The 25,484-nt window shown below is 38.4% G+C and overlaps 1 protein-coding gene across 1 annotated transcript; it reads left to right on the plus strand.

Annotated features, from left to right (window-relative positions):
* Positions 1-278: 278 nt before the first annotated feature.
* SH3YL1 (SH3 and SYLF domain containing 1) lies at positions 279-24,599 on the plus strand (the record flags this gene model as incomplete). Its single annotated transcript, XM_010019069.1, has 12 exons — positions 279-490; positions 883-997; positions 1,097-1,247; positions 13,232-13,342; positions 14,923-15,036; positions 15,595-15,659; positions 18,881-18,993; positions 21,550-21,678; positions 22,589-22,733; positions 23,461-23,533; positions 24,186-24,246; positions 24,492-24,599. Coding segments are annotated over exons 1-12 (1,397 nt in total), but the record flags the coding sequence as incomplete, so codon positions are not given.
* Between the last annotated feature and the right edge of the window lie 885 nt (positions 24,600-25,484).

Here is a 25,484-nt window from a genome sequence, read left to right on the forward strand (position 1 = left end):
CCGGCGGCTCGCTCCGTCCTGCCTGCGGTTCTTTCGCTCTCCTCCCGGGCAGCCGGGTGGGCTGGTCGTCTGTCTAGCGGGCCCCGGGGCCGGGCGTGGTGTACTGGGGGGAAGCCGCTCGCCTGCCCTGTAGCTGCGGAGGACACGCAGAAGGACTGGCAAGAGGCTAAAGGGCCAGTCAGCCCTTGGCGGGCCGCTTGGGCGTCAGGCTCTTGCCACAGGTCAAGCAAACGTGGTCTTCTACTGCGAGCAACATGTGGTTTTCCCATTCTCGCCCAATGTTGTGGCATGTAGTGCATCCTCCAAGAAGAAATTTCAGAGGTGTCAAATATGGTGTTGGCCTCACCAGGCTGCTGGTGAACTTAAGCACACGCAAGCGCTTTGTTTTCCAGAAGAGCTTGAGTGTTGGGGTTTTTTTGTACATGGCTTCACCTGTAGGGTTATCTATGTACCTGGCTGTGTTCTGCCTCGCTGGCTCTGCAGTGGCAAGGTGTGGCCGGGACTGGATTCCTCTGCTGCTTTTATGGCTTGTTTACTTTGGTTTTCAGTCAAAATGAAGCTCTTTGGAGGTTAAACAAAAATACCGGGTTCTGAATTTTGTGCCAAATCTGTGACTTACACATGAAAGCAATGATTAAGTAACCCTTATAACCTGAAAAGCTTATATAACCTATTTTCAGTTGAGTGGAACAAATAGCACATTTCCTTTTATGCAACTTCAAATGCTGACCTGCATATGTCACTTTTTTTTGTTGTTCATTTGTAAATGCAGTTGTACAACTGCATTTTTTAAATATTTGTTTATTTTACTTTGCAGTGAAAATTACTGGTAATCAGAGACATTGACTCTCTATCCATCATTCCCCTCCCTTTGCACTGCAGCACTCCGCTGTCTCACAGGCCTGCTTGCTGGTGTGAGGAGTGCAAGGTGGTGGACCCTGAAGGGGGCCATGGCACTGCTCAGTTGTTAGATGTGGGCTCAGCAAAGGAGGGAAGGGTGAGATGAGCAGGTTGTGTAATTCTCACACATAGCTCTGCAATATTATATGTTAAAACCTGAGCAGTGTAGAGTGCCTTTACTCCTGCTTTCTATCAGGTGGAGTGCCTTGAGGTGTCGATAGGGGAAGCAGATTCACCACCAACAACTTTCTATGCATTTGTGGGTCAGGGGAGATTGAAGCTGGATATAGAAGCGGATGCTTTGAAAGACCATTCTGGAGGTCTTCTAAACCCCAGTATCTGTGTGTGTATGTAATGTGTAAGTATATGCCTAGCTCTAACTTTGAGATTAAGTATTTCACATTTCCAGTCATGGGGAGGATCATTATCTTAAGCGTTCTCCTGCATTCTCAGCCCTCAGCAGGGGAAGAACGTCACAGTCTGTATGTTTGTCAGTTAATGTCTAATTCATACCTTTGAAATGACTTGTAACAGAATTCACTGTTGTTCTTTGTCTTGTATCATGGTTTCTCGCCACTAAGAATTCATATTTCTGATGTTATAAGCTCTCTGTATTTTGGTTGGGTTTTTTTAAACATCAATTACATTGTTATAAAGAAGCCTGTAATTCAAGGCTACTGTGAGGAACAGGCAGTATGACTTAGTGGGAGAGGAATGCTATTGTGAACAAGACAATCGAAGAGCTTAGATAGAACGAGGGCTCTTCAAACTCCTGAATAATAAATATCAAGATGTGCTTACATTTCTTTAATGTTTATTCCTTTTAGTTAGAAGAATTTCTTGTGTGATTAACTGTAGAAATTAATTCACTGTGGGAACTGGTAATGTCTTAGATTTGATGCATGCACATAGGGAACTGGGACATCTATGAAGTGGGGACATGAGAAGGTCAGGATGATAGTGACAGTTTTACTGATAGAAGTGTTGAATGTTTTATGCAGTAAACCAGAGTCTGTATTTTGTTAATGTAGCTAATTTTTTTCATGTAGGTTATTATTGTAACACATGGGACTATCATGTAGTACACATTGGGGTTGTAGTTTGTTACATTTTTGTTCTCTCTATGCTTTGATCCCTGCTGAGGATATAAACAAGATGGGTTTTAGGATTCTTTTTTTTTCCCCCCTGAAAATCATGGCTTTGTTTTAGAGCTTTCCTGTGCAAATGTTAATGTACTTGTTTACAGGCTCGGATTGCCCTGAAGTGTATTCTTCATGACTAAAAGAGTTAGCAAGCCAAAGCTGGAATTCCTTTTGGTGTTTCCCCTTTGCTCCCATATCTAAATTTCGTATATCATGCCAACTCTTGTATTGACATGAGGAGAGACAGGCAGAACTGAACTTGTAGCTCTGACTTAACTTTGGCAATGCTACATATCTTGCTTGGTGGGCAGCACCCAACCCCTTTGGTACCAACTGTTTACACATCCAACATATTACAACTGTGTATGAAAGACTTGCAAGAAGGGTTTCACGTAGACAGTTTCCCAGGGCCTGGGTTTCAGGGTGGATAGACGTGATGGGATGTTTTGAACAAAAGCTTGCAATTCTCGTAGTACAAACTGTTGGAAGAGTTCCTTGTTAGTCTCAGACAACCCTTGGGGTAACTCTGCCTTTGGTGCTTATTGTAGAGCATACCACTGGCTCTGTATTCTTGAAAATGCTGTTTTCTGACTATCTTTGTACAAACTTGAGTGATTTCTTCTTCATGCCCTTTGTGTTTATCCTCTCTCATAATGCAAAGGCTACAACTCAGTTGGACTCAGGATTTTAGCATTCTTGTAATTGCTAAATTACAAGGATTTTTGAAGACTTTTAGCTACAGGTGTTCCACTGCTCTGCCTCCCATGCAGTTGAACAGATGTCTGATGTGCTTTTTGGAGAAAATTCTCTGATTCAGCTGTGCCTCCTACAGTTAGCAACTGTCTTCATATGCCACAGTGCCTTAGAAATTAGGAGAGGCATTACCTAGTTGTGACGTCTTGCATATACAAAGGGAATGCATTTTTCTTTAAAGTGCGTTGTTCAGCTATGCCAGTATCATTTTACCCTCATGTATTTCAGCTCTCCTAAGAAAGTTCATTCTTCTAGGATATCAGAGGAAATTCAGCATGTCTAGAATTTCGTCCAAGATGACTTAAGTAGCAGCTAGGAACCCAACTCATCAAGCGCTTTTGATGATGTGGGTGGCTATGTGTGTTACAGGTTTTTGATTTGGGGTTGTTTTTTTAGCTCCAAAATCGGTAGATTTAGATTAGATACTAGCAAAAAATTGTTTCTGGTGAGGCACTGGCACAGGTTGCCCAGAGAAGCTGTGGCTGCCCCATCCCTGGCAGTGTTCAAGGCCAGGTTGGATGGGGCTTGGAGCAACCTCCTCTAGTGGAAGGTGTCCCTGCCTGTCGTGGTAGGGGGGTTACAACTACATGATCTTTAAGGTCCCTTCCAGCCCCAAACATTCTGTGATTCAGGACCAATACCCCATTAAATTACCAAGTGATAAACTTTGTGTTTGGATGAGTTAAGTCCTTTCCTCTTTATTGAGAAAAGTAATTAAAAATAGGCACACAATGAAACTGTGGGCATGGGAATTTTTGCATGCTGTAAGGTTTCTTTAGCATTAAAAAATGGGTATTCCACATGAAAAATACTGAGCTTCCATGGTGTAGAAGTGCATACATAATTGGTAGCAAAATACAAAAAGGCAGCTTGTCTACACCAGCAGCTGACCAAAAGTCTTGTATGCTTTTGGACACTATACACAACAATGTTCACACTAATATGGCCAACGAGCATAAATACTTCTAGCACATTTCATACAATTTAATTTATTCAGATAGCCTGTGCAGAGGCTAAACTTGTTTTTTGATGTGTTATGTCATGTAATTACTGTATTTCAAAACATTTTTCTTTGCTTTCAGATATGTTATTGGCTAACATCTCAGTTTGTATGTCTGTAAGTTTGAGTTTACAAAACCCCTGTGCTGAGAGGACAACAGCCTAAAGACTTGATAAGGAAGAAGTTTTCTCTGTTAAAAAATTCTTAGCAGAAAGCACTAAACCAGAGTTAGGTGCTTCTAAAGGCATCAAAGAGCAACTTGCCTCAGAATACCATCTAATAGTAAAAGTAGTACAAGTGCAGGTTGGGGGTGAGGCACTTTCCACCTCCAGGTTCAGAGTTACTACAGTTAGAAGCTTCCAGTAATACTGGTTTCTTTAAATTATCTTCAGAGGTATTATGATTTCCATAACTCAAAGTAATATATAAGCACCAAACCAACAAAAAACCCCAAACAAAACAAAAAAACCCAAAAACAATTAAAAAAAAAAACCTACAAAGAAAAGCACCAACAACAAAACCTTAACCCAAACAAAAAATCAAACAAACCCGCAGGCTTACAGAGATGAGAACAGAGGACGAAATCTGCTTGTTATCTCCATTGCTTCATTTCTATCAGTGGAAAGGCTTCTGTGTTGGAAGTAGTTCCATTTTGAATAAAGACTTGCGATTCTGTAGGTTTTGGTTTGACTTCATACTGTGTATTTGCATACCAAAATCCAAATATAAATGGGTAGGTTTCTTGTAATTTTCTGACTTCTTAGCTGTCATGGATTAAACATACAGATGCAATGCAAGATTCCATATAGGTTTTCAAAAGTAGTAATCTTTAAAATGGCATTTGTCATTTCCCCCCCACCCCTGCAAATTACTGTAAGTATATAAGTATATACACACTTAACTTTGGAAATGTAAGCTTCACAAATTCAAGAATGATTTCTTTTTATAGTCCTCTTCCAATTCAATAAAAATATAAACCTTCAAAATGCTGTAAATACCTTTATGTAGTGATAGAAATAGATCTGTGACATGCTGGCTTTAAGAAATATAATTGTTGGTCTATTTTCCTTTTAGAGAAGTGGCATCTTCTGTTGTGTGACATTCCTTTTTAATATTTGAGTTCTTGAAGCCTTAATTTAGTTGTAACTTTATTTTGCTCATGAGGTTTTTCCTGTGCGCAGGCTGTCATCGACAACTAACTTTAGCAGGTTATTGCAGGTACACCAAGTTAAAACAGGCTAGATTTAACATGGATTGGGGTGGGCAGGTGTTATTTATCAAGTTTAAGTACCACTTCACTTCCTTCCAATGCAGCATTTGGGAATAAAATCTGATTTCTTATATTTCTATCTGTCTTAGTTAAACCTTAAAATGCTTCCAGCTCCTTGTTTTCTGTATGCTGAAGGCTGCAGGTTCTTCAGAACTTCCAGATCTGTGCTCCCTCCCCTGCCACCTCCCTACCAGCACCAGCTTAATGTCATACCATCCAGTAAACTTCTTGTTATCCAGGGTGTGGGGAAGGGGGAAAAAGTAGTTACAGTAATTCACAGTGCCAAGACTTCTAGGCTTGTGAAGCAAGTGCAGCTCAGCTGCCACTCTGCGAGGCCATATAGTTCCTGCTGTAGTACTTGTACCCTGCCATAACTCTTCCTGTCTCTGACACAGCACTGACTACTCACTCCAAGCCTGTGGAGTGAGTAGTCCAAGAGGAAAGTACTGCATGAAAGCTGGTAATATATCAGGCATCTAAGTGATGAGAAGGGCTTGGTAGTGTCCTGGGTTCAGCTACAGCAGTCATTTTTTCTCCTTCTTAGTAGCTGGGGCAGTGCTGTGTTTTTGACTTTCAGTCTGGGAACAATGCTGATAACACCGATGTTTTTAGTTGTTGCTAAGTAATGTTTACTCTGACCAAGGACTTTCTCAGTCTCATGCTTTGCCAGAGAGGAGGGGAAGCCAGGAGGAAGCAGAGGCAGGACACCCGACCCAAACTGGCCAAAGGGGTATTCCATACCACAGCACGTCATGCCCAGTATATAAACTGGGGGGAGTTACCCGGAAGGCCCAGATCGCTGCTCGGGTCGGGCTGGGTATCGGTCGGCGGGTGGTGAGCGGTTGTGTCCTCTCCCCTTGTTATTCCTCTTATCATTATTATTGGTAGCAGTAGTGGTTTGTATTATACCTTAGTTACTGGAGAGCTGTTATCTCAACCCATGGGAGTTACATTCCTTCGATTCTCCTCCCCATCCCTCCGGGAGCGGGGGGAGGAAGGAAAAGGCGGGGAGTGAGCGAGCGGCTGCGTGGTTCCAAGTTGCCGGCTGGGCTTAAACCACGACAGGTAGAAATACATGCCATTAGCGTAAGGCTTCCTTATATGGAGAGACCCTGTTTTCTCCTTTTCAACTTTGCTTCCATTGCCTTACACTGGTGCATTTTCTGTTGTCTTCTGCCTCACTTGCTGTTCTGCCGGTGCCTGTGGCAGAATTGTACAACATAGGCAATTGGCGTGAACCTCTGTGCCAGTAATTGTTACTTTCTCATTCTCTGCTACTGCTTTCCTAGACTTCTTTTAGCCATACAATTAGCGTTTTCCAGCAGGATGATCAAAGTGTGTGTCCTAGGCTTTCCTCTTTCACGCTCCTTGAGCTCTCGAGGAGGAACTGTCTGGTTGTTGCTGTTGGCTCCAAAACCAGGAGAAAGGAGCTCAGGCTCTGACAACAGAAGTCTGCTGGGTTTCAACTAAAGGGAGTGGTTATTGTTTTTATTTTATTCCATCCTTTTCCCACATGTTCCTTTTCAAGTTCTGCCACTGTTTCCCTGGACTCCACAGACTCTTTTCTTGCCATTTCATTGACTTTGCTTCTTTGCTTTCTGCCACTGGCTTCAAGGGTTGGAAGCAGTAAATGGAGGGAGACTCATGGAGACATGTTTAACATAGTCTGCTGCTTGTCATCCACTGCTTTGTATCACTTCAGTTTTCTTGGGTTAGGCAAAATGCTTACGATGCACATCTTGCACACTGTTATAGGAATTCCAAGTACCAGGTGAATCCCAAGGCTGGAGCTGGCTACCACAATGTTACACATTTGTGAAACCAAAATTACATTAATCTCTTTAATTGTGGTGCTGAATTGAAATTTCTTGTTTAGGCTCTTTTCCATCACTGCACTATCTGGCTTTTCAGGTTCTTCTTTCCTTTTAGATGTTCTGTAACCTTTCTTGACTATGCTAGTTCTCATGTTTATGAATGTTCTTAATCATAGATTTGAATGGTCTCTATTCATACAAGCTTTTCAGCATTGATGTTGCTGCTGTAACCATGGGTATTAGCCAATCAGCTATGCTTTAATATATTCTTGTGCTTTTAAAAACTTTTTAGTGAAGTGAAAGTGAAGACTGAGTTACTGTCTGAGACTCCCAGAGAAAACAGCAGCAAATACCACCTTATTTTGTAGCAAAAAAAAAAAACCAAAGCCATGATCCACCAAATAACTTTAAAGCTCATACATACATAAGTATGAAATCTGCATGTGAGGCTTTGTCTCCACTTTACCATCAATCTTTGAAACTGTAATTTTGATGTTCAGGTTCTCATAACACCACTATGCTTTATTTCATCTGTTCATATTCAGCAGAATTTTGATTATATCAGAATAAGTTACAGCTTTTAAGTAAAAAGACTTTATTTATTCTTTATTACACCTTGCTCAGATAATTTCACCAAATGTTCAGCCAACACATTATTACTGTTAGTCAGAATGTAAATTAGAGGCTGACGCACTTGCCTCGTCAGTTTACAAATTAAGCAGTTAATCAGTTTTGGTGTGATATTCCCCCATGGGGTTTATGTTGCTGACTCACATATGCTCAATCTCTTCTCCTTTCAACAGCAAGCAGGAGTGCAAATGAAGCTTGCTCCCAGCTGAACATTCACTGGTCATGGTATTCCAAATCCATCCTCCTGATAGATATTATTGTCTTATTGCTCCTGGTTACCTCTTTCCTGAGCATTACTTGAATACAAAACAGACAATTACATATGCATACTTAAAAGCTAATAGTGAAGACAGTGCTACAGGATTATTCCTCATGTTACTGAAGGGTAAACTAAACATGGAACTAATGCTTATGTCTATTTCATACAGTATTTTTATTAAAAAGCAGACATTTCTGTAACATCTGTTGAATAGACTTCCAATATTAAATCAGTTTTTAAGAAAAGATTTTCACGGCTCAAGTCCTAAGGTAAGCTTGAGGGGAGGAGGACAATTTGATAGGTGAACAGAAGTTTAATCCATTTTTCATATCACAGAAATCCCACTTGTGATGTTGTCTGTTTATACAGTGATTAAAATAAGTAGAAACGACATTCTGTTCCTAACATTCACTATAATCTTTAGTAATTTTATTTCTGTTGTATTTTGGGACATACACCACCATTTCACAGTGCAAACCACCACACACTCTTTTTTTTTTCCTTTTTTTTTTTTTTTTAATTAAATAAGTAGTTTTGATGTCTTTGAAATATTTGTGCAATTTTTCCACTTTTTACTTAAGAAGCATAATATTCTTTGAACAAGGTTTTATGAAACTGATCTAAAATTTAATAATACAATTGAGGCTTCACCCATGCATTATAGCTAACCATTAAACTTTGCCTTTTAAGTGTTAATTGTTGTCTGTGTCCCTAATGAATGTTTTAATTTTGTCAACAATATCCTGAGTTTGGCATAGCCCAAGAGGGAGAGCCAAACCTCCCTTTTCCTCAGTGATAAAAATACCAGATTTCTTTTGCTATGGCTTTAGCATTTGTAGCAAAAATGGGAGTCCAGCCAGGCTTTATCAAACATAATGTTGTATATAATTAAGGTCAGGGTGTTGGCTTGTTGTTTGTAGGGTATTTTAGACAACTCATCAGTTCCTCAAGACCCCTGTAGGCATCCTGTCAGTTCCTTAGTATCCATGTAAAATTATGGAAATAAATAAGGGCACTCAAAATGAGCCACTATGGAAAGAATCATATGGTAGCCACTTACAGTAACTATTGGTTTTCAGCAATTAAAGTGTTTAATCAGTTGGCTTACTGATTGTTGTCAATTGTTGTTAAAACCTTTCTGTGCCATGCTTGCTTACCAGTTAAAGTTACTTTAATTTTCATACCTTCTCTTGTCTAAATTAACTTTGGGGCGTAAGTCATCTTTCTTGTAATCCTTCTCTACAGGGTGTAGCTTTGAGCTCTTCAGTTGGCAGGCATTCAGCCTCTTCCTTTTTTCCTTCCCTCTCCCCCACCTCTGTGCTTTACAAAGATCACCTATTTCTTAGATCACTTCTAAAAGTACACAAGTCTGGCTCCATGCAAAGTAACTGGCTGAACGTTGTTGTCAAATCTGCCTGCTGTTTCTTAGTCCAGAAAAAAAATCCTGCATTGCTTCAGTCTGTGGCAGGAAAGGAAGAAGCAAGGGACAATGGAAGTGTGAATTGCTGTGGATACCCAGGAGATGCAGAAGCAATATTGATATAGGAAACAAATAATACAGGGAGAAAGCGAAGTTTCTGCTATTGTGAGGATGGAAAGTTACGCTATTCTCATGCTGTTGTAGTACACAGGTAGATGAGGCATCTCTCTCTACCTCCCCTGTTTCCTGGTAATAAAGGAACCCCACATCATGTGACACAAAAAAGGTATGGGAGTGAAAATAAATAATTTTCAATTTGTTTGAGTAATGCTATTTCTGTGTGCAATATTTTCATTTGGGAGTACAATGTTTGGAATCATAGTGCAGAAAAATCATAGAATAGTTTGGGTTGGAAGGGACCTTTAAAGGTCATCTAGTCCAACTTGCCTGCAATGAGCAGGGACATCTTCAACTAGGTCCGGTTGCTCAGAGCCCCGTCCAACCTGATCTTGAATGTTTCCAGGGATGGGGCATCTACCACCTTGCTGGGCGACCTGTTTGTAAAAACCATCCTCATAGTAAAAAAATTTTTCCTAGATAGCAACATCAGGATAAAAATAAGCCGGGTAGGAAAATCATGGAGTCATCCTAGGTATCCTGTGAAACTTTGGAAGTAAACGCTGAGAAGCGTTATTGTGACATCCTCCCTCCTGCCCAAGGTGTCAAAACTTGGCTTTGAAACCACTTCTGTATTGAGAATTGAAGGGACAGTGAGATGGTAACAATATTACTTTTGATGGCTCATGAAGTTCAACTTTGAATGGTCTTCAATTAAATAGTAAGTCCTGCACGTACAGAAACATGCACCCACTGTTTTCTGGTAACCATCAACTCTTTCTGAAGCAATTCTAAATCTGAAAATGCATATGAAGACTGTGAAATGTTTTTTTCTATTTTTTTTTTTTTTTTTACTCATCTCTTGCAGACTTTTAGGCCTGAAAACATCTCATGCTTTCTTAATAGACTTAGCTAAGGGTTTTCTCTTCTAATCCATTTGAAATATGAGCTTTTTCTTCCTTTCTTAGTAGTAAGAAAAATGAATTGGAGATGCTTCTCTAAATTCTAAGATTGGGCAAAGAGAAGCAAAGGGGAGGAAGGAATGAATCTGAAGATAAGGAAGAAGAGTGAGAGGAGCACAGAAGTTTCTCTGTAAACTAGAAGCTGGATAGTGCTTTTTTTTTTTGCTCCACAATGTTTTTTGTCTTAGCCATGTTTTTTTTTTTTTCTTTATCTCTGGTGTACACATGTCTTATTTTCATCATCACGATAACTTTGCTAGGAATCATGCATCGTCAGGCATGTAGCTGTCCTTTTTACAATAGCAAAAATGAAGCCTATCTTCCACTTTAATCTTACTGAACTGTAAAAATAATTAAGTACCATGAAATGTGTATTCAAGACCTCTATACCTCTAAAATATCTTAAGTGAAAACCTACATACAAAAGCGTGCACCTGACTATGCAAGAGGACATACACTGTGTGTTAAAATATTATGAGTTATAATATATTAAAAGTGTAGCTTTTGTATGTTCTTGACAAGAATGGTGTTGTAGTATGCTTTTTGTGACTGCCTTGGTGTATCTCCATACAAAAGCAAAAATCTTATTTTTCTTTTATGGCATGTTGGTGATGTTTTCCCTCTGACCTTGAAAATCCACTGTCAAGTACAAACAGTAAAAGTAATGGAGACATTTTCTCCAGCCCAGTTTGTTAATCTACCAAAAGCAATTGTTCATGTTTTGTTTGGGCTATGCTGGCCTCTCTCCTTCCTGTGTCTGTGTAGCCAGAGTCCAGCCTGGTGAAGGCTTCCAACCAAAGAGGAAACACATGCTCAAAACTCCTGCAAGCTGATGTATGATTCTAGTGCCGTAACAGTTGGAGAAAATTGCGTATGCCAATAGGTTTTTCTGAAGGTCCTCAGAAGCTTCAGAGTTTAATGCTTTGCCTTCCCCTATCCTTTCACACATGGAGATCAGACTATCATCTTAACTTCCTGGAAACAGAAGGGATTATTAGGAGGTAGAATTAGCATGTCTTCTGCTACTGCAATGCAGTTTAGAGTCTGTGGCATGCTATGCATCTATTTCTTTCCATTCCCAGAGGCTGATATTTCTGCACAGCCTTGTGATGTCTACTGTCACTTCACACTCTCCAATGTTATACCTGCTGCATTTTCACCAAAGCCAAATGTGTTGCTGCAAGCTTTCACAAGGGAAGCTAGTTCAGAGATTCAGCTGTCAAAACCTTTCTTGTTCTGGCAATCTTCCTTCTTGCTTGGAGAACATACTGAGGAATGTAGTTAATTTTAAAAAATAGAGGTGTAATTCCTATTCTAGGCAATGGAACCTGGCCAGAAACTTGGCTGACTTGCCACTAGGTATTTCACTTAGTCTGAGCTGAATTGCTGCTCTCCAAGCTTCATTGATTTAATCTGAAAATGTATTTAGTCCTCACCTTTGTGGTTTTGGGTGGGAGTGTTGCCTAGAGTGGAGAGCTGAGTTAATGTTCAGGGAACACCAATTAAAAAAAACTAGGCCACTTTTGACTGAAAATTTCTCTATGCATAGTCTTTTCTGTGCTTTTGTGAGTTTAAGAACAGCAGAATTTAATGGAAATACTGTCCATAGCTGCTTTCAGGCACAAGACACGAGGCTAGATGCACCTTTGGTCTGACAATGTATTAATGTATTACTGAGACAATTTCTTGCTGATAAACTTCAAAGTTGTGGGTGTTGATATGTCCAGACAGGGCAACAAGAATAATTTAAGTGGTAGGTTGGATGGGTTTTAGTAGATAGAAGAATCAAGACTAACTTGTATCTTTTTATCTGTACTAAGGCCTCTTCTGGCAATCTACAGGTGAAATGTGACCGTTCATAACTAAAGTGGTATTTATACTATAGCAGAGTATTAATATCTTACAATAATTGATTCTGTTCACTACTTGATTAGTGACAGCTGCTCTGGTAGGTCTAAATGGATTCAACACTCTTCTGTATAATCTCGTGGATTTTGGAGGTAAATTTAAAGATTTTTTGTGTTTGCTAAAGTAGTCTACAGCTTTATAAAGCAAACAATCTATCCCAAATCCCTGCTTTTTCCTGAACTGAAATCTACAGAGGTGCTTATGTTGGGTCACACTGGAGAGAAAATATTGATAAGCCCTTCAAGAGCAAGTAGATTTCTGAAAGCGATGTCTTGGTCTGAAACAGAATTTTGTTCACTTTCTGCACATACTGCAAGTTTAGCTCTGTAAGAGAAGTTCCCTGAAGAGATGTTAACTTTTTTTGGTGGTCACTGGTCAACAGTTGCCAGTTTGAATGACAGCAGAGTTGGTGGTGGTACAGAGAAGAGCAGTTAGACTGGTCAGAGTGGTGGAGCAACTACAATGAGGAGAGACTATGAAAGCAGGGCTGAAGAAGCAGAGGAAGCTGTAGCTTTCTGTAAAAGCATGAAGATAGTGGATGAGTTGAATAAGGTAGTTGTTTGCCAGAATTCATGAGATTTGAACTAGCAGGCATTCACTGAAACTAGTAGATTATTTTAAATCAAGTATTTAAGTATACAAGTACAAGGTAGTGAACTGCTGCTGCAGGAGTTCTGGAGGCAAAGAGTATCAGCAGGTTTGAAAGTTATTAGACAAATTCATATGCAACAAGCCCATAAATAGTGACAGGAACAACTGAGGATGTATCTCCTACATCCTTGCTGTTACCAGTGTGGACTCTGAGGAAGTACAAGGGGAACAGATACCAGAAAAGAACGGGGCTTGTGTGTTCTTCCTAAGTGATGTCTCCTGTTACAACCACCAGAGACAAAACGTAGGTCTCGTGCAGATCATTTCTTGTATTTGCTGTTTCCCATTTGTTTGATTTACCCTTTATTTGTAAAGAAACACTTTTCCCATACAAATTACACTTTTATTTTTATATGAGCTACACTGAACTGACCATAGATACATTTTTTTTTTCATGTTTTATAGTGAATAACCCTATACCTTCCAACCTGAAGTCAGAAGCTAAAAAGGCAGCTAAAATTTTGCGAGAATTTACTGAAATAACTTCCAGAAATGGACCTGATAAAATCATACCTCGTGAGTAAAGAAAATGTTCTGATTCGGCTAAAGCCTCCAGCACTCCCCTGTGTTGCAATCATGCTCTTTTTACCAATTCCTTCTGTTTTCACTGACCATAACTTAGAGAGGAATGAAGATCTGGGGTGCTGTATCTCTTGTGAAAACATTTTGAAAGTGAACAGTTTCAGTTTTCTGTATTCTAGGCAGACACTACTTACTGAGAAAAATCTTTTGCATGTTTACAACCACAGGGTATCTGAACAGGAAGGCTTCCCTCTAAGATGGACAGACTGTCTCTCATGCTTACCCTGTGAATGTGTTTTTAAGGGAGAACCTGGAAGAGTAGCTCTAGTTCTTGAATATCTGTGTTTATTAGAATTAGCTAGATGAAAATAAGTTGAAGGAGAGATCAGGGTATCTTTCTCCTTTGGTATTCTTATTTTCTGCCATTCTTTTTATTTCTGCCGTTGTTACTCTGTGTTTCTGCTGGTGTCCTTCTTCATCTGGTGCTGCTGGTTGTGGCTTTGATTTAATAACTGTTATGTTCCAGAAGGTCTATAACAAGACTTGCAGGATGATGACACTTTATTTGCCACAATATATCTAACAATATAAGCTGATTGGGCTGCTGTATGTCATTGTGGTTTAAATTCAGACTCCTCCAAAATCTGTAAAGACGTGGATGTCAACTGTCTTGCTAAGGGAACTTACAGTGTTCATGGCAATATGCCAACTAGTTCTATATAAGCTAGCCAGGATAGATGAAGCAATTGTGACAGTTTAGGGGTCAGCACACAGGCTAACAAGACCTGTGACAAGTTTTGTGGGTGACTGTGGAGTGGAGATGTGGGTTCAGCCCCAGCCGGCAGCTAAGCACCACCCAGCCACTCGCTCACTCCCTCCCAGTGGGATGCAGGAGGAAATTGGAAGAGTAAAAGTGAGAAAACTCATGGGTTGAGATGAAGACAGTTTAACAGGTAAAGCAAAAGCTGCCCACACAAGCAAAGCAAAACAAGGAATTCATTCACTATTTCCCCTTGTCAAGCAGGTGTTCAGCTGTCTCCAGGAAAGCAGGGCTCTGTCACGGGTAACAGTTACTTGGGAAGACAAATGCCATAACTCCAAATGTCCCTCCCTTCCTTCTTCCTCCCTCAGCATTTATTGCTGAGCATGACTCCGTATGGTCTGGAATATCCCTTCAGTCAGTTGGGGTCAGCTGTCCTGGCTGTGTCCCCTCCCAACTCCTTGTATACCCCCAGCCTACTTGCTGGTGGGGTGGGGTGAGGAGTAGCAAAGGCCTTGACTGTGTGTAAGCATTGCCCAGCAATAGCTAAAACATCCCTGTATTATCAACACTGTTTCAGAGCAAATCCAAAATATAGCTCCATACTAGCTACTATAAAGAAAATTAACTCTATCCCAGCCAAAACCAGCATATGACATCATTATCAGTTCAGCTCTTTTTGCAGTTTTCTTTAAGCTTTTGCTTTGATTATTTGACTCTTCTGTGTTCAAAATTGTTAAATGTAAAGTTTTATTTTCCTCTTCTTTTAGAACTTCTCTTACAAAATCTTGAATAAATTGTTTCACTGTTTCAGCTCATGTAATAGCTAAGGCCAAAGGCCTTGCAGTTTTGTCTGTTATCAAAGCTGGATTTTTGGTGACTGCTCGAGGTGGAAGTGGAATTGTATTAGCTCGTCTTCCTAATGGAAGTAAGTGGATGTTTTCCTTTTATGTTTCATGGGAGAATTAAAAGAGAATAATGATAATAAAAAAAATCTTCAGTATTTTTTTTTTCATAGCATAGAACACGAGCTGTGTGAGGAGTCAAGCCAGTAGGCGACAATATTTGATTTGAAAGCTATTTTCAAAATATTATACCTATTTTTGACCAGATGTAAAAGCTTTCAGTATCCTTATAGAAAAGGCTGAAATATAAAAGCATATAGTTTAAAATTAGAAGAATGAATTATATCCAATTATGGACAACTGTATCTTAAAAATTTTGTAATAAAGATTTGTTTAGATCCAATTATGGACAACTGTATGATAAATAATTTGTAATAAAGATTTGTTTAAATGACAAGGATTTGTATTTCCTAAATTCCTTCATGTGGGATAAACCAGTATAGTTATGTGATTCCATTATAGTGGTTTTGAACATAGTTTTAAATAGAGAACTTGTTTGTAGTTTTTAACTATAATAATAAAATTAGTATTCCTTGTAACATGGTAAAAATTCTGTAAATTTGTCTTGTTTTACATGACAGCCTGGTCTGCTCCTTCTGCAATAGGAATTGCTGGCCTTGGTGGTGGATTTGAAATTGGAATTGAGGTATAATTTTTCATCTGAAATACTTGTTGGTAACTTTTTTTGCAAGAAGTAAAAATACATTGACAAAGATCTAAATATTAGATAGTAGAATCTATTTTTCTATGTTAAAAAGCTATTACAGAATTCATATATATGACAAACAAAATAGGAATTTTGATCCTATCAGTCTACTTGCTTGAAGAGATATAAATGAAAACAAGTGACATAACAGCTATTTACTTGATTTCTCACTTCTAGAAGACTGAATTTTTCCCATATGGAAAGCTTCCTGTCAGTATTCACATATAAGTCAATTGGAATTAATTGAAACTATTCTATACTTAATACAGTATCCAGTGCTTTATTAAAGAGTGCAAGGACTCCATCTGGCAAGAAACAGTGAAAGGAATTGAAGGTGAAGCAAAACGGAGCCTAGCTAATGGTACTGTTCTGCATGCATTTTCCACTCAAACTTGTGATTACTGTCTTTGGGAACACCAAAACTGATGGTGCCTCCTCTCTAGGAATGTTGCAGAATACAAGCCAGTTTACAGCCAGAAGAAATGGTCAAGTAAGGGACCCTCAACAGGTTCAGAGAAATCCTTTTGATCTGAGCCCTGACAGCACTTTGCCTCTGCTTCCTGTCTTGTCTTCCTTGTCCTAGACTCCAGTTCTGCCCTCTTTTATTTCTGCCGATTCCCAAGGAAAATCAAAGTAACAACGTGCTGCCAGCAAGATCTCTTGCTATGGGTGTTCGGCTCTTCAGAAGAATCCATGCATAGCTGGCAGGGATGGTCCACGCCAGCTCCCAGTGTGTCTCTTACAGCTAAACAGCTCCTGACAGCCAGTCAGCCAACACTCGCATAATGAGCAATGAATCAATATTTTCTTGAATCGTCATTGTTTGCTGTGTGATCTCAGGCATTATTGCTGTGCACGTTTTAAAGGATGCTGTGAATACAAAATGATTGATTTTTGTAAGGGTTTTGCTTCAGTTTTCATGACTACAGGTTCTGAATGCATTACAAAACACTGAATTTGAGCCGCAGGGTTCGGGTTTTTTGGGGGGGTTACGGAAGCTGGGAGGGATTGTTGGATTTTGGGTTGGTTTTTTTTTTGGTTTTCTTTTATGACAATGAAACAGACTTTTCACATGTTTTGATTAATTTATGAAACTTCTAATCATCTGATTTTTAGATGATGCAACCATTTATTATTGATACTTACTCAAATAATTTTGATATAGAAGCTACTTCTGAGACGGTGTGTTTTTTCTGAGCAATATTGTGCCCTTCATTTGAAATTTTAGCCAGCTTACAAAATACTGTTTCCTTACTGGCATTATAATAGCACAATCTTACTTATTTCTTCTAGAGAAGAAATGCTATTCAGAAATACTTAAGTGGCTTAGGAACCCAGAAGCTAATATCAGCATTCTTTTAGTCATATATAAACTTAAACCTTTTAGAAATAGGTTGAATTTTATTCCTGTAGGAGAGATTATAGTTGGCATAGTTGTAGTGGTGCTTATTGATAGTTTTAAGCAAAAAGGAAATCACAGACTTCAGAAGTCATTGTAAGTAAACTGGTACCTCAAATTAAAGACCAATTTTTAAATTCATCTAGATGCTTTCCTTGAAGGTTTTCTCACTATTTAGCTTTAGCTGTAGATTCATCCTCTTAATGGGTAAGAGGAGGTAACAGCATCATGAATGACATTTTTTTTCCATCATTGGATGATTCAGAAACTTCTCATGTCAGCCATTTTTTCTTTGGGATGGGGTGGAAGTTAGCAGGGGGCTAATAACAAAGGCCTGTCTTACAGTGTGTGATACTTCCGGGCCAGCCTTTTTTTTGCAAATAATTTGGTATTTCCTCTTGTATTCCCTGCTGTCACTGTTCGGAATTTGGGGTAAGTTGAATGTTTTTTCTGAACCTGACTTTCAGTCAAGTCCATCAGATGAAAGATCAAGTACAGCTGTTCTCGGGTAATCCAGGTATCTGTTGAAAAGGTAATCCAACATAATAAACTACAAAAGTGTAATCTACTCTGTTGAGCAGGCTGGTACTGCTGCAGTATTTTTATTTTACTATATTTTTTAATACATGTAATATGTTTACTGAGCTCTCAGGTAAGAAATTGATCTTTACAGGATCATGCTTGTGTTTGAAAGACTTTTTCTTTCTTTAAAATGCTTCCCAGTTTGAGAAGAGTTCTAGGAGACTTTTATTGAAATTTATTAAATCATAGAATTGTAGAATCACAGAATAGTTAAGGTTGGAAAAGGACCTTAAGATCATGTAGTTCCAACCCCCCTGTCATGGGGCAAGGATGCCTCACCCTAGACCATGTTACCCAAGGCTCTGTAATCAGAGAGAGTTACAGTTTTACAGTACTGATGGTAATTGGCATAAACTTAAATACTAGTAAAAGTTCTTTGGTGTAATTTTGAGTCACACTCCAGGCAAATAAAGTTTTCTAAAAATAGCGGGTCTTTGTTTTTTGGGTTTTTTTCCATTTTGCATTTGAACCTTTCAAAAATACTTTGTTAGCTTTTCAGTTATTTAGTTAGGTTTCTTGAAGAAACTGGCTACATCTTAATGTATTCAAGTCTTAAAAAATTAAATATAAATTCATATCTATATATGCATTTATATATATTAAACAGCTAATTTTCTCAAGAAGGTAAAGTCTTGTCAATAATGGGATAACCTGTATCCTTTCTGCTGTTTATACATTGAACAGTAATTTTTGTTTACTCAGATCTGTCTTGCTATTACTAATTCCATTATTGAAGGATCAAAATTATTTTCTTAATCTGATCTCCCTTCACGTCTGAAAATGCCTTCATAACTGCTTGCAAAAGCTATAGAAAATAAACATTTGTTAATTGGGAAATTTTGAATTAAAATAGGGTTTCTGTTGCAGCTATTGCTTATCACATACTGACCATATCAACACTTGGGAAAAAATCAGTCAAATTTGATATTTAGTTTCAAAATACCTTGCAGAAAAAGAATCAACTTTATTATGAAAGCTGTTTCAAATGAATCCTTTACAAGTAAAGAAGTAATTCTCTGAGAGAATGAGTGATTCTTACTTGAATTAATGCCTTAAAAAATCTGGTGCTAGTCTTCATTTGTGGCTTCCACCTGGTTTTCTACAAAATTGATGATACTTCTCCCATGATGTTCTAATTTTCTTCTTAAAAAGCATGCTACTTTTATTTGATGTTTTATAGGTTTCAGATTTAGTGATAATACTGAATCATGAAAGAGCAGTAGAAGCTTTTGCCAAAGGAGGTAATCTTACACTTGGAGGAAATCTTACTGTGGCAATTGGACCTCTGGGGAGGTGAGTGAAATACTTTGCTTATATAGGGTAGATTTAAATATGGGGTAGAATTAAGTAAAGAAGATAGTTTTTAAATCTATATATAGACATTAACGTGGCTTTTTTTATATGTTACAAAACAACCTAGGCAATCTGTATGTTGACTGGATCATACTGTTCTTGTAGCGTTACACCTTTTAAGTCACTTGTTGCCCTTTTTTGTTTGTGGTGGTTTGGTTTGGTTTGGATTTTTTCTTGATAAAGGCATTTATTGGTAGAAGGAAAATGTTCAAAGTTTTATTCTCTATTTGCAGGAGACTGCTTGAGTAGGCTCAATAAAGAGCACAGGTGTTATTGTGCCTGACTGAGCTATCATTTTGTTAACTATGGGTCTGTGCTTTCTGTCACCACAAATCTGCCTGACAGTAAATAAAAATACACCAAATAATTACTTTTAAACCTTAAAGCTGGTTAAGCCAGCTCACTTTGAAGGTTAAGATGATATAATCACAGGATAATTTAACTTGGAAGGGAGGGACCTTATGAGATCTCTACTCCAACCTCCTGCTCAAAGCAGGGTCTGTTTTGACTTCAGATCAAGTTTGTCAAGCCTTTATTCCAGTTGGGTCTTGGAAACTTCCAAAGATGGAGACTGCTTAGGCTCTCTGGGCAACCTGCTCGACTGTTCAGCTGTCCTCATGGTGCAAATTTTTTCCTTACATCCAGTCAAAACATTTGTTGCTTCAATTTATGTCCATACCTTTTTATCCTTCCCCCATATACTGCTGGTGGCTTCATATTCTGGATTGCCTCTTCACAGATACTTGAAGACTGCTGTTAAGTTCTCCCTCAGTCGTCTCTTCTCCAGGCTTACCTAGTCTGCTTGCCTCAGACTATTCTCATGGGACATGTGCCTGCTTATGCCTTTTTTTAATGAGAAATATTTTACTGACCTTTTTCTCATCTTCTCTTGACAAAATAAGAGGATAAGATGATTCCTGTTCCACAGATGAGACAGATCTGTAGATCAGGGGTGAGCAGTGAATGTCATCTGCCTTTCAAAGGCATTCAGTATGCTGTTCTGCAACATCTCTTTGTCCAGGCTGGGCCATTGTGGCCTAGGTGTCAGGGTGGGGCAGACTAGCAAACAGGTGGAAAACCAGATAAACAGGCTTAAGAACAGTGGTAAATGATTGGTGTTGTAATCAGAAGCCAAGTTTCTGTGGAATTCCTCAGAAGGCTCTTATGGGACTGCTCCTGCTTTATATTTTATTAGTTACCTGGAGGAGCAGGTGCAAAATCTCTTCAAGTTTGTGGATGACACTAAATCAGGGGGTGCACTTCAGGGTAGGGCCACCATTTTGAGTGGTGGACCTGGAAAGTATAGGGGAAAGATCCAACAGGAAATTTCATGAAGTTAAACAAGGACAAATGCAAAGTTCTGCACCCTTGGTTAGAGGAACCCCCTACCAGGCTGGGTAGCTGCACTATTGGGAAGGTGCCAGCATCCTGGTAGGCAGTAAGCTGAACATGAAAGCATCCTGAAAAGAAAACAGCATCCTGTACATCAATAGAGCTCTAACCAGTGGATAAGGGAAGCAACTGTTCCCGTTTACTTGTCATTTCATAGACAGCCTAGAATATTTTGTCCAGTTTCAGCCCTGCAGTGCAGGATGTTTATAAACTTGATTGTGTGCAATGAGTGGCTACCGAGATGGGCAGGGACATGGAGTACATGTATAATGAAGATGGGGAAGCTCAGCTTATTTAACCTGGAGGTCTTCCCGAAAAGGGAATCACCAAGAAGACAGAGACCAATTCTTTACTGAGGTGCATGTCAAGGCAGTGAGAGATGGTAGTCATAAATTGACACAAGGAATGTTCTGACTGGATATGAGAAAAAAATAATTTCAACATGAGTATAACTGAGCACTGGCACAGGTTGCTCAGAGTGTCTGTGGAATCTGTATCCTTGAAAGTCTTTACAACTGGCTACACAAATCCCAGAGCATCCTGTTCTCAATTTGATGTATCTGTTTTGGGCAGGAGGTTGGACTGGCTTACTACCTGAAGTATCTTCAAACCTAGAATATTATGTGGTCCTGTGTAGGACAAAAATTGTAATCTTCCAATTCTCTTGAGGTCTGAAAAGGTCTTACTTGGAATATTTTATCCTGTTTTGGGCACCATAAAATCAAGGAGGATTTAGACATACTGAATAGGGTTCCAAGTCACCACAAACATAATCAGATAATTTTAAAACATGATTAAAAAAATGGGTTAATATTTCAGACTTCTGAACGAAAGAGGAGGTCTAATGTGGGGCATTCACATGAGACAATATAGTTCTGTGCTTCAGAGGAACCAACTTAATTACGTTGTACTGGGTCCCATCTAAAATAAGAACTGAAAATGGATTTCAAGTCTGACCCACTTGAATATGTTCAATAGAGTTTGTAAGAAGAGAGGGAAGTAAAACTTTTGCTGACTTTTTGTAGGATTAAAATAAAAAGACAATTGCTGCTCTTGTTGCAAAGCCATATTGAAGAATGTTAGTCAAAACTTTTTTCCTCCTAGAAACTTAGAAGGGGACGTTGCCCTCAGAAGTTCCGCAGCTGTCTATACATACTGCAAATCTCGAGGTCTGTTTGCAGGTGTATCCCTGGAAGGAACCTGTTTAATTGAAAGGAAAGAAACAAATCGCAAGTAAGTTCTCTTCAAATTTAGAAGATCCAGTGAATGCATGGTGACAAAATTAACTAGGACACATTCAATCTGGAAAAAACTTTGTTGTGAGAACATGCTATGCTGAGTCTAGAGTTTCCTGAGGGACAACGGTTTCTTCAATTTAGACATCTTGCAATGGGTGTCAAGATGATGCTGAATGTTCAGAGATAATATATTTATGCTTCTAGCAGCTTCTCACAGTAGCCACCCGTGCAGCCGTGCCCCTTACCAAAACCTTGCCATCAAAACCCAGCACCATATAGAAGATAGGTATTGAGGTGTTTACTGCACAATAATATTCTTTTAGGCCACTTGTAAAAAACAAAAAAAACCTGTTTTACAGCATCAGTGAATTTGGAAAAATGCTCAGTTTATGAAATGGTGCTTCCTTTTGCATCCTGTTAAGTTTAAAATCCACAGAACCTCTGAGTGTCTTGCACTTGTATGTTCTGTGTTTATGAAAACTTTGATTCTGCTAATATCAGAGAAGAGTTAACACTGATTTTAATCACAGCATGTCGGTAACTTTTAGCTATCTTCATAAAATTCCATTAAGGAATTTTTTTCAGTGAAAACTATTACAATGATTTGGAAAAGTGGTGTGATGTTTGTTCAGTTTACTGTGTGCTTGGCTTTCAAAAGGTCTGGCTGATCTGTACTGTGTGACCAGGAACAAAATATTACTCACAAAGAATATTTTGAAGTAAGATGGTAGGTAAGCATTCAGGTTTGCTGCAATTACTTATTATTCCAAATTTACAGGGTTGATATATGATCAGTAGGAGAAATTCAGGGACAGGGAGTGGGGGAACATTTGCATAAGACGAATTTATCTAGACATTGAAATGTAATGGTGATCAAATACTTGGCATCTTTTCTTCTGTATCAGGTTTTATGGGCAGGATATTCGTGCTAGTGCCATCTTGCTTGGTGATGTGCCTTTTCCTGCACAAGCAGAAGATCTTTATGAAATTCTAGCATCCTTCACTGAAGTATATGAAAATGAAGAGCAAAAAAATAATCCAGGAAAAGCTGTAAGGGAACAAAGAAGGGTTTGTGCACCTCTCTTTTACATAGGCTTTCCCTGTTCCTGAACTGTTCCTAGTCGGTGGTAATGTTGATGTTCGTGTGCCATTCTTCACTGTTGGATGCCTAAAGGCGTAACACATTGCAGATACTGCATGCGAGTAATACATTCATTCAAGTATTGCCCTGGTAGGCTCTTTTGCCCAAGAATGTTGCTGGTTTTGCTTTGTATCCTCCAGGATAACAAAGTACATCCTTGTTTTTATAATAGTGTGTAATCAAATCTTACGTAATGGTTAGAAAAATTTGTTCAACTATTCCTAATCAAGTTAATCCACAAATAACATGCGGGTTTAATAATAATAAAGTTAATACCAGGTTTGCTGTGGATACTCTTTGTTTTTCTATTTTTCTTGTCTTGCATTTAAACAATTACATTTACGAAGTCATACTAAGATTGTAGATGTTTTCTTGTAGATGTTAATGTTACTGATAGACAGTAATTTACTTCCATCTTTGGAAGTAAACCAAAATAAACCATGGTGAATTACATTATGGTCACCTGTGTCACTAGTTCATTAGTGTGCAGTTTCATACAGCTCATACAGTTTCAGTGGAGAAAGAGTGATTTTTATGGGGGTTTTTCCAGTGTAACTTGTCATACCTCTAGGATCTGAAGTTACAATCTACTTCCAGGTGTGATACAACTTTTTTATTAAAATTTGTACATTTTAGGTAAATGACCCACCTGCTCAACCATCACTGAGACCTGAACCACCTAAACCCACTGTTAGACCAACACCACCAGGTTAAAAACATTTTGATAATCATTAGTTTTCTATATAAAGTTAGACACTGAAGCTAATGAATGTTATGCAGTTATTATAGTAGTAGCTGTCTCTATAGAAACTTGGGCAAACAGTGAAAGCATTTTGGGATAGTGCCATGAGCACTAAAGGGTAAATATTTTGTTTGATTTGCTATATATAGTGTTTATATAGTTACTTAAGTACGTAAGTGTTCAAAGGGGACCATTCATGTTTATTACCTCATGGTACAATGAAGCTTCTTAGTAAAAAGAACAGTCCTAGTAGAAACTGCTAGTCCTACTCCTAGAAATTTTGATTTCTAGAAAACTTGGTTTCTCTTTTAGGTTGTCATTATCTTTTAGTAGGTTGATGTCTCACAGTAGAGCAGAGGAAGCAGTTTGGGCTCTGTAAGAGTTTGTCTGCCAAAGTGCTGTCATTGAAAGTGAGGCTTTAATGTGCAGCTCCTGTTGTCAACTTGATTTATTTGTCCAGACAAGGATATAAGGCAAAGTCCTTATTTCTTTCTTCTGTACTGCTCCTTAGATAACTGCAATCATTTTATAACTATTGAACATGTATTACAAAAGCAGTATATGAAGTATAATAAGATATGTTAGTATATTATATAACTCGTTACTTTTTCTCTTTCAGCTAAAAAGAATACAAACAAACTTTATCCTGAGCTTCCAAATGATTATGCCTCTGTGGGTAAGTACTGAGCTTACACGTATTTTACTAATGCATTGTGCAATCTGAGAAATCCTAAAAGTACTTTGAAAGACATCTAACAATATCTGGCCATACATATTTTTCTATATTGTCCATGTGTTAAAATGAGATTCATATCTTGTATGCTCTTCTGAAAATATTTCACAAATGTGAATCTTATTCCCTGGCCTTATATTCCAACATCAGTGTTCTTTTTCTGAACAGCAAAAGTTCTTTTGCTTTATTCAGTCAGCTCGAAAAATTAACTGAAAGCAGTAAAACTGCTTTACATTACCACCTAATTGATATGAAAAAGAAAGCTGATGCAACAAGCTTGTGTCCAAGTCCTTATGCAAGGTACTGTAACTGCTGTTTTAATTAAAAAATGGTTCCACAGGTCATATCTGATTATGCTGGCATAAACACAGATTTCCATCACAGTTATACTCTTTCAGGTTTATGTATTGAGTTGAGAACTACATATTTTTTGTTCTGCTCTGATTCTCTTAAATTTAAAGCAGTTTTGGCTCTAATGGAAGAATCTTACTGTGCAGTACTTACACAGTACCGCACAGTACTACACAGTACTCTTGAACCGTGTGGAGCTTATCATCTGGAAATTTGTGATCTGTTAGGAAAAAAAAATATAATAAAAAGTGATTATGTTCACTTGGCTGCCGTAGTGTTCTCTCCCACCAGGAATCTCATTCACAGGTAAAAGACTGTTTGCTGTTTAAAGTCAGTGAAATAAATTATTTCTACTATGAAATATATTGTCCATTTGATAAACAAATGTTTTAATGGTCTCTGCTATGATCAAAACCAAGACCAAGGCATTTCATATTACATACGTATATGTTTATATATACATGAATGTGTACACAGAGTTTCACATTTTGCATGCACCACTCGAAAATAAAATTATACTTTTGAAAATGGAGCTAAAATCAAGCTTGATAATAGATCACAGTGAAAAGTATATTTTAGGTAGAGTACTGTGATTTAACACAGTATTTCCTTTATTAAAGGAAATGTTATTTTGCTCAGGTGCAAGATAAAAGGTAAAAATCTTCAAGAACCACCTCTGATCATTTTCAGAATTCTTTGAGATAAATATGTAGACTTGATCAGTCTACTACTGAGGATTCCTAACAGTTTCTAGAAATACACAAGCTTATTTTTGAGGAGTACAAGGGGCAGTAGGATATGTGTAAACGTTACTCCCTGCAAGAAATGATGCCT

Source organism: Nestor notabilis, unplaced genomic scaffold (genome assembly GCF_000696875.1).
Source record: "Nestor notabilis isolate BGI_N333 unplaced genomic scaffold, ASM69687v1 scaffold14847, whole genome shotgun sequence".
In the NCBI taxonomy this organism is placed as follows: domain Eukaryota; kingdom Metazoa; phylum Chordata; class Aves; order Psittaciformes; family Psittacidae; genus Nestor; species Nestor notabilis.